The 15,494-nt window shown below is 40.8% G+C and overlaps 1 protein-coding gene across 1 annotated transcript in view; it reads right to left on the bottom strand.

Moving 5' to 3' along the window:
* Positions 1-1,600: 1,600 nt before the first annotated feature.
* Positions 1,601-15,494, bottom strand: part of CCDC175 (coiled-coil domain containing 175) — a 66,466-nt gene continuing 52,572 nt past the window's right edge. The window contains exons 14-19 of the mRNA XM_066343615.1: positions 14,208-14,346; positions 10,008-10,087; positions 8,156-8,308; positions 5,122-5,224; positions 3,836-3,879; positions 1,601-1,771 (exon numbers count right to left, since the gene is read on the bottom strand). Of these exons, the coding sequence (XP_066199712.1) occupies positions 1,601-1,771; positions 3,836-3,879; positions 5,122-5,224; positions 8,156-8,308; positions 10,008-10,087; positions 14,208-14,346 (690 nt within the window). The remainder of the gene's footprint in view (positions 1,772-3,835; positions 3,880-5,121; positions 5,225-8,155; positions 8,309-10,007; positions 10,088-14,207; positions 14,347-15,494) is intronic.

The raw sequence follows: 15,494 nt of genomic DNA, 5'->3' as shown, positions 1-15,494 counted from the left end.
ATCTGCTTCTCCACCTTCCTCCTCTCCTTTCTCTCTGTCTCTCACTTCCCCTTCCTCAGCCAGGGCTCCACTGGAGCAAAGTTGGCCCCGGGCACTGAGGACGGCTCCATGGCCTCCGTCTCAGGCACTAGAATGGCTCCGGTTGCAAGGGAGCAATGCCACAGATGGGCAGAGCATTGCCCCCTAGTGGGCATGCTGAGTGGATCCTGGTCGGGCGCATGCGGGAGTCTGTCTCTGCCTCCCGCTTCTCACTTCAGAAAAATACACACACACATACACACACACACACACACACACACACACACACACACCCCAGTCCTCAAAATATATACATGAAAAACGGAAATATGGTATCAGTTATTTAGGGAGCATAGCTTTTCAATACAGCCTATTTAAGTTTGCTCCAACACAGATTCCATCGGGCTTCAGACAAAAATGGAAGGTTTGCTCATGTGAAAAATAGTGCAGTTGACACTTGGAGATGATTTAGTTCTTAAAATGCTGCCTGAGCTAGGGTTGCGGAGGATGGCTTGGCCTTGCATAGAGAATGCAAAGTGAAGCAAGACCCACCAGGCACCCATCACGCACTTATACGTAAGTACCACCAGGCACCAACAGGAGCGCCAAAACAGCTTTTGACCGATGAGAAGCCAATATTTATCACTGGCTGCAAAAACATTATTTCTTCTGTCAGTAATACCCTCAGGACAATGATTTTTTACCAAATATTGAAATGTGTTCTTTTTAAAAATTCTATCACTTTCTTCTCATTTTGCTTTATTAGATTTCATTTTACTTTCCACAACCCACCTTTATAATTACTTATCTAATGATGATGCTCTTGAAAATTAAATCTTAATAACCTCGAATAAACCCACACACCTGCTGAATGACATTTTTCACTTCACCACTCCCTCGCTCTCCTGCATTCTCCCATCCTGCCTTCTCTCCCTCCACCACCGCACCTTACCAAGGGATTCCGCCCGGGACCTCTGGGCTGCACTTGTGCAGGGGCTCGCCTCCCCTTCTCACTGCATCCTAACCCGGACAGAGCTCTCACAAGACATCAGAGTGGGAATCAAGGGGGAAGCTGGTGCTCCTCTACAGAGACCGGGCTGCTTGCCCACGAGGAAATCAATATTGTTATATACGATCTATGAACATCTCGGAAGCCCCAGAAAGCATCACCAGATTTGCAGAGAAGGCAAGAGTTGCCGTTTTCAATACTAAACTCACCCCGGGAAGAAAAGGTAAAATGGTGTTCGGTATCTTCTGTTTATGAAGACAAGGAAATGTGTGAAAGAGTTTTAAAAGACTGCTTTGGAAAGTGTTTAAACTAAGAGTTTAAACAATCAGAAAGAAGTTGAGATCCAGTTATTTAGAAAACTCACTTAGGTGGAAGGGAGATTTGTCTAACACTGTTGTACTTCCATGTCCAACCCCCCAGATGGGGTCCAATGCCTGGGACATGATCAGGGATGGATTAGTGGAGATAGCTAAGTTATTTAATAGGCACTCTTATTTGGGAGAGGGACCTTTTTTGATGTCACCAGCTACTGTAAAAGGGCAGAAAGTTCTTTGTTACCCAAAGCTTTTGATGCTACTTACGAGGAAGGTCCACAGTGGATTCCTGTTCAGTAAGAGAATGCAACTCTTCGAGATTCCCTTGTAACCAAATACTGAGATGCTCAACTTTTCCATCTCTTTCACGCAGCTTTTCTATTAGGTTTTTTATTTCTTGCAAGGTTTCTTTACAATCATTTACAAAAGCCTTAAAAAATAGCATTGAGGGTGTGAATATAAATTATAATAAAATAAAAATCATATTCTGTACAGTGACTCATATCCAAGACAAAACATATATGCAAGGTTGGTAATAGTCATGCAAAATAAATGTGTGTACACAGCAAGTGCACAATGTTTTATAAAAGATCTCAGAAAAGTGGATCAGTGAGATTTAATATATTGCTCACCAAACTCAAAAAATTTTTTTAATGGTTGACTTTTTTTATCGAACTATATATAATTGATATATAACATTACATTGGTTTTAGGTGTACAACATAAGTTGATATTCATATATATTGTGAAATGATGATCACTACAAATCTACCTAACTTCACTACCACACACAGTCGCAGAATTCTTTGCTTATGATGAGAACTTTTAAGATCTATGTATCTCTTAGTAACTTTCAAATATATATGATACAATATCAACTATAGTTGCCATGCTGTACATCTCATGACTTACTTTATAATGAAGTTTGTACCATTTGATTTTTCATTCCATCCTTCACACAACCCTAACCACAAGTCTGTTGTTTTTATCTATGCATGAACTCAAAATTTTAACTGGCTAGGGTGATGATGGTGGTGGTTGCATACAAAGCCCACTCACCCTCCGAGCAGCACAGAATCGCAGAGGAGATTTGTTGTTAAACAATCGCATGGCGTCAAGTTTAAGAGAAAGGACTTTAGAATTGGGCTGAGTCTCCATTTTAGATCTCCGTAAGGTTATTAAGTGTTTGGTCTTGGGCAAGTTACCAACATTCCCTGAATCTCAGTAGCTTCATATGAAAAAGGCATTACTTCCACCTTACTTACCCAGTGTTTTAAGGGGTAAAAAAGGGTTGTGTTAAACCTCAAACATGTAGGAAGTGGCCCAGCTCACTTCTTTCCTTTACACCAGTGGTCCCCAACCTTTTTTGGGCCACGGACTGATTTAATGTCAGAAAATATTTTCACAGACCGGCCTTTAGGGTGGGATGGATAAATGTATCACGTGACCGAGACAAGCGTCAAGAGTGAGTCTTAGACGGATGTAACAGAGGGAATCTGGTCATTTTTAAAAAATAAAACATCGTTCAGACTTAAATATAAATAAAACGGAAATAGTGTAAGTTATTTATTCTTTCTCTGTGGACCGGTACCAAATGACCCACGGACTGGTACCGGTCCGCGGCCCAGGGGTTGGGGACCACTGGGTTATTTAATCTTCTAGAGAAGCCAAGGCAGCCAGCTGCTGCCCTCTCCTGTTGCTTCTTCTGCCTTAAGCCCTTCCTTGTTTCACTGATCCCACCGGCTCTCAAAACCACCTGGACTCAGGCTGTGAAGTCTTTCCTGCATGAAATAAAAAACTCACACAGTCCAGGCTGGCCCTAGGCAGACCTGCTCTGGGCCTGGTTCCCGTCCAGTAACACAAGCACCTGTCAGTAGAAGTCTTTTTTTTTTTTTTAAATTAATATTCAGCTTTCTACTTATTGGAAGTAATCTTGTGGTTCATAAAGGTGGAAATGATCATTGTCTGAACACATCAGACTCATTCAAGATGTATAAATAATAATCAGACCTGAAAAAAGATGTTCAAAGGAACATGTTGGAGTTTTTGGATTTCCTGCTCATTGCTGGTAAACCCAGCAATTTAGATGAGGCTTCTTCTTAGTGGTAGGACTTCTGTTCAGCTAGATATCAGGCATAGGTTCTAATGATAACTGTTCTTAGTTTAATTGTAATTTTGATGTGGTTGTGGGAGAATTCAAGTACCTCATTTACCTAGGCTGCCATCTTGACAGGAACCTCCAATAAAAGTCTTAATTTGAAAACAGTGACATTCCCATTTGAATTGAAATGTTAGAGTGGAGAGACAGTTTCCCAAAGGACTGAGATTTCACAGTGACATTTGGCATAAAGGACACACTAAATCTGTGAATGTCCAGTGATCCTGACCTCCCCCTTTACGGTGTACTACACACACACATGCCATGCACACACTTATTAGGTAGGTAAGTGCTCTCAGAAATAGGATACTTACTGAGTTAACACAAAACACTCACCTTTATAGTGATCTGAAATTCAGCCCACACATCCAAATAGCGTGCTAAAATAAAGATTTTCAAAATGCAAAGGTTACTGAAACAATTTGAACATTTTAATAAAATGTTATTTGTTTTTCAAAAGTTGGTTTTATGTAAAAATATCTAACTTCCAAAATGACAGAAAAACTGGATTAGACTTGCCCTCCCACTGCAAACAAGCAGAGAATGGGACACCAGACGCGTGAGAGAGTGGGTCCTCGGGTGACTCCAGCCCCCAGCTGCTGAGTTACCCCACACGGCAGGTTGCCCAGCTGACGTCTCATGGAGCAAACCTGAGTTGTCACCTCCAAGCTCTGACCAAATTGGCAATTTGTGAACAAAGTATATAATTTTTAATATTTCTTATGCTGCAATAGTTCATTTGTTCAAGACATTATAAAAGATGAAACACAAAGTGGCCACAAAGCACATGATAAGATAGATACTAGACAACATCAACCATCAGGAAAATGCAAGTTAAAACCATAATGAAATAAATACCATTACATACCTACTAAAATGGCTACAGTGTTAACAACTTTAAGTGTTTTGACCATTTGAAGTGTGGGTGAGGATGAGGAGTATCCTGTAGCTAGTGAGGTGATAAATTTGTAGAATCACATTGGCAAACTGGCAGTTTTTTATAAAGTTAAACATATACTAATTGTATAAGCCAATAATTCCACTTTTTGGCATTTACCCCCCAGAATGAAAAGAAATATTTGCAAAACCCCCCCACCCTCACAAAACACTTGTAAATAAATAGAAACCCCAAATGGGAGATAATTCAAACGTTCTTCAGCTGGTGAATGGATAAATAAAATATGGTACAGCAATATAGTGGAATGCTACTTTACAGCTACAGAAAGGACCAAGCCAATGATTCATGCAACAACATGAATGGATCTCAAAAACCGTCTGCTGAGTGAAAGAAGCCAGATACAAAACTGTGTGTATTCTATCATTCCATTTATACTGATCCTTAGTGACAGAAAGCTGACCACCGGTTTCTGAGAACTGGAGGTGGGGTAGGACACTCCTACAAGGGAACACAAGGGCAATTAATTCTTCAGGGATGAAAATGGTCTCTACCTTGTTTGTGGTGGTAGTGGTTACAGTGCTGAGCACATTTGTCAAAACTCAATGAACTTAAGATGGGTACATCTTATTGTGTGCAAATCAGTAAAATTTGATTTAAAATGGAGTTAAACAAAGCAAAAACTTCAGTTTTTATTTGGAAAGATGCCCTGTGACACAATGCTTACTGTGATGAGTTATCAGCTGCCAAGACAGGCCACTTGAGACATGCGTGATGTCCTCTTCTCTCTGTGCATATTGCGCTATCTTGCTCTTCAAGTGCGCGATATACTGGAAATTAAAGGCAGGTACTTGCTTTAAGCAGTGTAGTTACTGTAGATTCGTTATCCTGTGGTCATTCAGCAAATATTTATTGATTCTTCCTCTGTGCCACCAACTGTTCTGGGTGCAAGGCTAACAGTGGCGAACAGAGCCCTTGTCAAGCTTACATTCTAGTGAGGGAGATAAAAGATCCTGCTTTCTAGCAAGCATTTCGGTACTCAGATAAAGACTTCATCTGAATACAATTTTACATGAAAAGAAAATAAAAGGTATTCTGCCAAAATGCATCACACATATACATACACATCAAAATTGTTCTTTAGGTAAAATGGTGTGCAGCATCACAGGCAGACACACTGCCTGGCTGGAGATTCCACAGAGAGGAAGACCCCAGGGAGAGGGTTCCTTGAGGCAGAAGACCCCACAGAATCCTCACTAAGTCGAAGGTCTCACTGGGTTGGGTGACAGTGGTAGCAATGGTTTGGATCTTAAAGTCATGGCTTTCTGTTCTGACCACTCAATACTCAGAAACTCTAAAGTATCTGGGAACCTTGAGGGTATGGGCTTTGGGATATAAGCCTGGCACTGGTCTGGTTTCAACAGAGAATCAGTTGATACTAGATACTACCCATAAAAATCTAAGAAACAGTGTCCAATACCATAGAAGGCGATGACACAGAACTGTTGTTAAGCACGTGGTACCCTTGATCTTGTGTCAGTACTCACATGGCTTGTTGGCAGATTTTATAGTAAACCGAAGTCAAATCCAAGCCATCATTCCTGCCCCTCTTTGAACACTGATCGCTGTAGACTGGCTTAGTTAGTTCAGCTGGCCTCCCATAATTCTAATATGTTTACACACTGAATTGTAATTATCTATTTATATGCCCACCTCCTCAGCCAGATGGTGAGCTTCCTAAGAGTTTGGGGCAGTGTCTTAGTCATCTCTGCACTCACTGCACCTCCCCCCCGGGTTAGGGACTCAGTAGGTGCTCAGTGTTTGTTGAGTGAATGGATGTAATCAATAAAATAGAGCGGTGAATGAATGAGATAAAGTCCAAGGTCATCCAGGGGAGTAGTAGACTGGGTACTGAATCCAAACATAGAACTTTTAGAACCAGCCTTTCACATAGTCATTCATTTGTTCACTCATTACCAAAATAGCAATAAAGTTTTAATTATTTTAATAAATAATATACATCATCTTAATAGGAAGATAATATAATGGAATATTTCTGTGAGTGGATAGAATTCCTCCCAAGTTTCAAGGGCTGGAACAAAGATGTGTTGCATGTGTGTGGGTTATTGATGACGGTACCTGGGCACTGTGGAGCATATTTGCCTGTTCAAAGTACAGGAGGTCCTCGGGTTACAACAGTCTCAACATGTGACATTTCAAGTTTACAACACTCACTCCCATGAAAGCTTTAAAAAATTGAAACATGAGTGTTCCGACTTTCACTATCAGCATCGTACTTACAGACTACGTGGGTGAAGTAGTTCGGTTGCGCGTGGCAGAAGACGCAGTAACACAGGATGTTTGTATTTCTATGTTCTAGATTATGACTTTACGACTGTGTTAGGATAGGCAAGTGACTTAGGCTAGGGTGTGTTTCGACTTACACCAAATTTTAGATTACATCACTGTTGTAGGAATGGAACTAGGTCATAACACAAGGACCCCCTGTACATTAGTACCTTTTATGCCATTTTAATTCTACCAAAAAAAAAAAACACAGGCTATTGGTGGGAAAACTGTTGCCATTGAACTAATGACCACAATTACCCAGAGAAGTAAAGGGAATTTCTCCTTAGAGTCTTATTGCTATAGGACTGCTTTTATTTTTCCAACTATTAAAAATCCTAAAAAATGTAGAGTCTCAGTTTCTTCATTTATAAAAGGGATAGAATATATTATCCACATTAGAAGATTATTGTGATCATCAAGTGGAACTGAGTCCCTCTCATATTTGAGGAATTGTGCAAAAATACTTAGAATACACTGATATAGTTCCTGACCTAGCAGTCATTATGGTTTACTGGGAAAAAAACAGATACAATCAATACAAAACAGACAGATAACCTAATTTTTTAAATGGGCAAAAGAACAAGCACTTCACAAAGAGGGTATACAAGTGGCCAACAACATATGGATAGGTGTTTCATTAATCATCAGGAAAACACAAATGAAAACCACAGTGGGACACCACTGCACACCCTCTACAATGGTTAAATTGATAAAGACCAAGTTTCGGTGGGAATGTGGGACAGCTGGTATTCTTGTACCTTGCTGCTGGAGTGGGATCATTGCAGCTTCCGTGGGAGACTGGCACTGCCCCTAATGTGGACGATGTGCATCCCTACGGCTCTGCGATGCCACTTGAGTATGTACTCAACAGAAATATGCCCATATGTTCACCAAAAAACATGTACTAGAATGTTCATAGCAACACTACTTGTAATAATAGCCCACATTAGAAACTCTCCAAATCCCCATCAGCAGTAGAGCATATAAATAAATTGTAGTACAGTCATACAGTGGAATACTGCACAGTACTAAGACTGAGCAAACCCTGACCGCACACAATAATAGGGATGGCCCTTGCAAACAGAATGTTGAGCAAGAGTGTGTGGACTGTATCATTCCACAGAGAATGTTCAGAAACAGGCAAAGCTAGTACATGGTGTTAGAAGTGAATATAGGGCTGCCCTTGTGAAGGGATCAGTGACAGGAAGGGACACAGAGGATATCTGTATACCATTCGTGCTTTGACTCTTGATTTGCGAGCTAGTTACTCAGATGTCTGTACACTTATGATTTGGGCATTTTCTGTATAAAAGCTTCATTTAAAATCTTTTAATAGTTATTCTCTCCTAACTATTACAAGTCTAAGCCATCAACCAAAACCACTGTGCACACTGAAGTGCTCTTGAACTTACTTCTTTTAACCTTTTGTTTTCCAGGAGCAAAGCATCTGTTATTAGGTCATGACAATAGATTTCATTTTCTAAGTTCTTTACAATTTCAAAATGACTGTTGAGTTTATTGCTTTCTTGATCTCGTAATTGTTTTAATTCTTGTTTTACCTTATCCTGCTCAAACATAAAACCCACAGTTATCTCACAGAGTTTGATGAACAACACAGCAAGCAATGTATTAGACTGTCTGGATCACATTCAGAGAGGAGTCCTAATCGATTCCTGAATCATAGGCGGAGGCTATGATTAGCTTCCCTTAGAAAAACTGTATATAATTCTAAAGCTGATTCATGGAAATTTATTCATAGACTTTGGGAGGTAGACCACCTCACAAAATAGAATATATGTTGATATTATGAATAATTGTCTGGCAAAAGTAGGGAAGAGGAGGGTGAAATTTGTTGAGGACTTTTAGAAAGGATTTATATTTCTTGAAGGAAAACAACATTACTTTGTGGATTTTCCAGAATTTTCTGTTTTCTCAACTGAGTCTCTATAATTATTATTATTATTATTATTTTCTTTTTCTTTTTCTGAAGCTGGAAATGGGGAGAGACAGTCAGACAGACTCCCGCATGCGCCCCACCGGGATCCACCCGGCACGCCCACCAGGGGCTACGCTCTGCCCACCAGGGGGTGATGCTCTGCCCCTCCGGGGGCGTCGCTTTACCTCAACCAGAGCCACTCTAGCGCCTGGGGCAGAGGCCAAGGAGCCATCCCCAGCGCCCGGGCCATCTTTGCTCCAATGGAGCCTTGGTTGCGGGAGGGAAAGAGAGAGACAGAGAGGAAGGAGGGGTTGAGGGGTGGAGAAGCAAATGGGCGCTTCTCCTGTGTGCCCTGGCGGGAATCGAACCCGGGTCCCCCGCACGCCAGGCCGATACTCTACCGCTGAGCCAACCGGCCAGGGCTCTATAATTATTATACTGTTATAAATCACATCATCTTTTTATTCATTGTATAATTATCACTTGCAGCATCCTATTAAAGAAAACAGAATTGTATATATAGTATACTTACCTATAATTTTCTGCTTCATATTTCTTCATATTTTAACACCCATAACATGTTAAAAGTTACTTTTGGTATCAGTGCATCTCAAAAAATAGACTGTCCATTTTTAATTAAGCAATTCCATGTTTGTCATTAACTTGATTATAAAATTTAAAAAGGTAATAAACATCTCTTTACCTGCTTCCATCTCATCTGTTCCCTCCCTACCCTGCAAAATCTGACCGCTTAATCTTTGTCTTCATAGGGCTTTATCAGGGTAACAGGTCTGAAAGAACCTTACAAAGCACAATTCAATCTCTGAATTATAATAAGGACACTGAGGCTGCCCAATGATTTCCTCATGGCTACATGTTAGTTGATTCTAAAGTCCCTGTCTCTCTTTCTATTTATATACACACACACACTCATATATATATGTATATGTATATGTATATGTATGATCATATATGTGTATGTTGTGCCTTAATGAATTTATTTATTTTAAGATTTTATTTATTCATTTTAGAGAGGAGAGAAAGAGAGAAAAGGAGGGAGGATCAGGAAGCTTCAACTCCCATATGTGCCTTGACCAAGCAAGCCCAGGGTTTTGAACAGGCAACATCAGCGTTCCAGGTTGACCCTTGATCCACTGTGCCACCACAAGTCAGGCTGTACCTACAATTTCAAAACACTGGTATTAAAAAGGTAAGTGTCATCAATGTGGATTTCTTGCAAACTTCAGTGGTGCCAGGTAAGTATTACTGTGGATATATATTCCAGCATTCTAATAAAAGAAAAGCGAATGAATGCATTGATTCTTTACCATGTTGTTAAGGGATCTGGAAGTTTCTCTTGTCATTTGAGAAATCTGATCTCTCAGAAAAATCTCATCATGCTTTTTCGCTATAAAAAAAAGAAAGAGAAAAATTAACTACCCACATGTTCTTTGGCTTAAAAAAGACATTAATCAAAATAAGACATACACCTGGTTTTAAAAGTCAATAACTGTGCCTGACCAGGCGGTGTCACAGTGGATAGTGCATCGGACTGGGATGTAGAAGGACCCAGGTTCGTAGACCCCGAGGTCGCCAGCTTGAGTGTGGACTCATCTGGCTTGAGCAAAAAGCTCACCAGCTTGGACCCAAGGTCTCTGGCTCGAGCAAGGGGTTACTCAGTCTGCTGAAGGCCCACGGTCAAGGCACATATGAGAAAGCAATCAATGAACAACTAAGGTGTCGCAACGAAAAACTGATGATTGATGCTTCTCATCTCTCTCCATTCCTGTCTGTCTGTCCCTATCTATCCCTCTATCTGACTTTCTCTCTGTCCCTGTAAAAAAAAAAAAAAGAGTCAATAACTGTGGTTTATAACAAAAACCAGTGGTCAGGTGCTCCTCCATGCTGCCTCCACTCGTGTCTGACTCCTGAGAATCAACCATTTTTAAATCTATTTTAGCTTTTTCATCTTCTATTTTCTTTAAAAATGCTTAGATGGCTCTTTCTTGATTTGCCATTTTATGACATTTTCTACTCACTTCCTAATCTAGTAGTAAAGGAGGACATAATAGGTCACCCCCCCAACCCCCACCCTCACCCCACCCCCACCTTTTCTCCCTCTAACCTCCCATAAAGCTGTGGTTTATGTTCAACTGAGTAGATCACTATGAGAATGTAAATATCATCCACTCCTGAGACAAATGGTATAGTGTGATTACATTTCCTTTCTTGTATAATTTTTGTTTGTTTGTTTGTTTTCTGGAGTTAAAGGTTGCCTCATTTTATTTTTTTATTTTATTTTTTTTATTATTATTATTTTTTTGTATTTTTTCTGAAGCTGGAAAGGGGAGACAGTCAGACAGACTCCCGCATGCGCCCGACTGGGATCCACCCGGCACGCCCACCAGGGGCTACGCTCTGCCCACCAGGGGGCGATGCTCTGCCCCTCCGGGGCCTCGCCCTGCCTCGACCAGAGCCACTCCAGCGCCTGGGGCCGAGGCCAAGGAGCCATCCCCAGTGCCCGGGCCATCTTTGCTCCAATGGAGCCTCGGCTGCAGGAGGGGAGGAGAGAGACAGAGAGGAAGGAGGGGGGGGGTGGAGAAGCAAATGGGCGCTTCTCCCATGTGCCCTGGCCAGGAATCGAACCCGGGTCCCCCGCACGCCAGGCCGACGCTCTACCGCTGAGCCAACCGGCCAGGGCCGCCTCATTTTATTTTTATTTGGCCAATTTTCCATGAACATTTCATGGTCCATATCAAAGTCTGTTGAGTTGTAAAATCTGAATATGACTTCCCACATGGTCCAACCCATAGGTAATCTATTAGCTCCTTCCCCTCTCGCCCAGCGGCCCCTGTACTGACTTTGGGCCTGATGCACAGCCCACCTCCTGAGACTTCTCTCTGTGTCTCACTCACGTGGGACCTCCTGTTTCCTGAATCTCACATCCTCCTCTTTTTCTTTACTTATTCACAGAGGCGGGTTTAACAGTGAGTGCACTGGGCACGTGCTCTGGGCCCCGACTTCTGAAGGGCCCTGCCAACCCCAACTTTTCACTTTTTTCTAATGACACCAAGTTTGGTTTCATATGTGCAATTTTAACATTAATAGCACATGATATTTTTTATTTATTTAAAAATATGGTTAACATGTGTATATTTTTATTTTCCCTCTCTCTTTTTTTTTTAAGGGGCCTGATATTTTCTTCTGTGCCCGGGGCCTCAACTGACCTTAATCCGTCTCTGTTTATTCCCTGTTTGTTGAAGCAAATTTTGTACTAGCTTCTTGAGACAGAGTAAATAAGATATTTTGAGATCTTGTACCTCAAAATAGGTCTATATTCTAAACTTATACTTGCATGATAATTTGGGTGGGTAATTAAGACAAGAAATTATGTAATTCCTCTCAGAATTTTGAAGACAATGTCTCCTAACTTCCAGTATAATTATTGCAGTGACAGCATCCTAAACAATCTGATTCCTAGTCTTTCGTGTGAGATACATTTTTTCTCTCTAGAAGCTTTTAGGATTTTCTCTTTTTCCCCTGAAATCCCACAGTGATGTGGCTTAGTGTCTGTCTGCCCTTTCATATATTGGACAGAGGATTTAATGGCTCTTTCAAATATACTGCTCACAAGAACTAGGGGATATTTTATCACTTCATATGATAAAATTTATCATATGATAAAATCATTAAATAAAATTTTTGTGAGCAGTTATATAAAATGCATATTCTTCAGTTCTAAGACTTATCTTTGTATTATCTTTGATAACTTTATCCTTTTCATTTGTTTCTGTTCTTTTTTTCTGGCCTTCCTATTAGATATATGATATCTTAGAATGGTCGAATTTTTTTTATCCTTTTATCCTGTTCCTTATCTCCAATTTTTTTTTAATTTTTAATTTAATTTTATTTTTTTACAGAGACAGAGAGAGTCAGAGTGAGGGATAGACAGGGACAGACAGACAGGAATGGAGAGATGAGAAGCATCAATCATTAGTTTTTCGTTGCGCATTGCGACATCTTAGTTGTTCATTGATTGCTTTCTCATATGTGCCTTGACCATGGGCCTTCAGCAGACCGAGTAACCCCTTGCTTGAGCCAGCGACCCTGAGTCCAAGCTGGTGAATTTTTTTTTGCTCAAACCAGATGAGCCCATGCTCAAGCCGGCAACTTCGGGGTCTCGAACCTGGGTCTTCCGCATCCCAGTCTGACGCTCTATCCACTGAGCCACTGCCTGGTCAGGCTCTCTAATTTCTTAAAAAATGTTTGGAGAGATTTCTTTAACTCTTTTTATAATCCTCCTATTGATGTTTTAAAAGTTAGTTTATTATATTTTTTATTTTTAAGATTTTTTTCTTGTTTTCTTGTCTTTCTTTTATGCATCTTGTTCTTTTTCATAAATGCAATACTTTTATTTCCTTAAGAATATATCTGTAAAGTATATTTTCTATAATATATAGAGAATGTATTTTCTAAGAATATGTTCTAACGTTCTTGGTGTTTTCTAGGTTCCCACCAAGTTCCGTTTTTCTGTCTGCATTAGTTTGTTATTCATGTTGGAGTTGTTCCTGAGATGTCCGGTGACCTTTGACTGTCTAATACTATTGAAGAGTGAGACACTAAAAGGTTTGGTTCCTGGGTGCACTTCCCTGTGCACTGATCAGGAAAGGACCAGCCATTTTTGTTGGGAGACCCTCAAATATTAGAGTCTATGGGGCTTTTCTCGGAAACTTCGGTTTCCTTAGAGAAGAACCCCACCATCTCCTTCTTCAGGAAGGGGAAGAGATTGAAGAAGAATCATAACACAACTGACTGGCTGGCGGCCTTAAGCCAGCTGAGAGCGGATGAGCATCTCAACCCGGAACCTGTCTTCCGCTCTCAGTCGTATCTGACACCCTATCATTTAGAATTCTGGATCTGTGAACTTTTGGGTGCACACATCTAATGTTTGTGGAGAAAATGATGATTTTTTACATTAAACACACAAGGTCATGCCATGTAATAGAATGCTTTCAGACACATTTCACTTTCTCTCCAAAGCTCCCAGATGTAAGTTGTGTTCTTATAAACACCTGCCTCAGGGTAAGTTAATGAAAAAAAAATGGGGAGCGGTACCTACTTAATAAATGGTTAAAGTCATAGCTGAAAATTATATAATGTGCAAATTCATGTTATAAAACAAAAAATTTTCCACATAGTATAAAGGAGTATAAAGAAGTTTATTCTACCTTTACCAAGTACAGAGAGATACCACAAGATAGTTGCTATTAATTCTTAATTTTAAACAGTCTTTAAAAGAGTAAAGGAATGTTGACAATAGCAACAGTATGATCTTGTGATGTAGAGGAGAGGAAATTCATAGATAAGAAAAGGAAGAAAAATGAATCCCTGGAGGATAGAGAGTCAAAGGTGACGGGGGAATTGGAGCAATTGCACCCTTGCTCTGATGTGTGACCCGCCTCGTGTTAGAAGACAACAATGAATTCTTACCTGGGCCTAAGGTCAATTACTAAGGGCGTCATTCCTACCTGTAAGAACATCGTTGAGCTCATCAAATATTTTGCTTGTGTTCCTATAGGACTCTTCTGCCATCTGAAGATGGGGAAGGTGCTCAACGAGTTCATCTTCCTGGAGTTTGGTAGTTTCTGTTTCCTCAACAAATTTTTGCTTTCAAGAAAGGAGAGAAAGGAAAGCTGATTATGAGGTATGATTTTGGAGACCTGACATAACACTCTAGAGTAGTATATAAATTCTTTGAGGGAGAGCTCTGTCTTGGTCTTCTCCTCGCCTGAGGTGCATAGCAACATACCTGGCACATAATAGATATTTTAAAAATATTTGCTGACTGACTCTCTGGCAATCTATAAACTAAAGAGATTAGATTCAACAGCTTTCCAAAGATCCTTTCAGTCCCATGGGTCTATTGCTATAATTCCACTAATGCTACCATGTATGTAGCAAACCCCCCAAACCATTTGAGGAATTTATCTTGGTTGATATTTTAATGAAACAACAACAACAATCAGGCCCCAAGACAGAATATACACAAGTTCTAAGAAATGCGGCTGTTAGTAAGAAATGGGAAGGGGTAGCAATAGTTGGATATAACACTACAACAAGTGGGTCCAGAGTCCCTGAAGCAGAACATGAATTTGCCTGCTTAATTATTCAAACTCAGGTTCTATTTCATTTCAAGTGGAGTAATAACAGCTGGACCACTTTTTTATTTTAGAAAGTCAGGATGGATTTGAAATGGGGACAAAGGCAGAGACGGCCAGCTGACATTTACTGCCCAGTCTCCTGTCCTTGAGTATCCGGGCTCCTGAGTTTAGCAGAAATGTATGGCCGCTAGCTAGTGATAGCTCTGTTTCCCTGGCAGGTAGGTGTGTGAGCAGAAGTGGTTTGCGCCGATTCTGGGCCTGGGTCTGCAACAAGAAGGGGTATGTAGCCCTTGGCCCTTTCTGCCTTCCCCTGGATGGAGAGGATAAGAATGGAAGCCACCACCTGGACCCACAGATGTCAGCCTCACGCTGAGCAGGGCAGAGCTGCCTTCCCACCTGGATTGCTTTCTCTCAGCATATACTGAGAACGAGAAATAAATGTCCCTCTGGCTGTAATCACCACACTGGGGGTCTTCTCAACTAGATACACAGACTTGTAAGATTTGAACAGGACATATTTGACCCAGTTTACTCGTATAAACTTACATTTTAATTTTTATCCAGGTTATATCTGCACATAAGTTGAAGAAAACCCTGAGCACCAGCAGGGTAGCAACAGGCAAGCTTCCCCAGCAGGGGGCACCCTAAGACACA

This window comes from Saccopteryx leptura, chromosome 6, assembly GCF_036850995.1.
Source record: "Saccopteryx leptura isolate mSacLep1 chromosome 6, mSacLep1_pri_phased_curated, whole genome shotgun sequence".
Classification (NCBI taxonomy): Eukaryota; Metazoa; Chordata; class Mammalia; order Chiroptera; family Emballonuridae; genus Saccopteryx; species Saccopteryx leptura.
The sequence above is the reverse complement of the archived record's forward strand: the minus strand, read 5'-3'. Positions and strand labels throughout refer to the sequence as shown.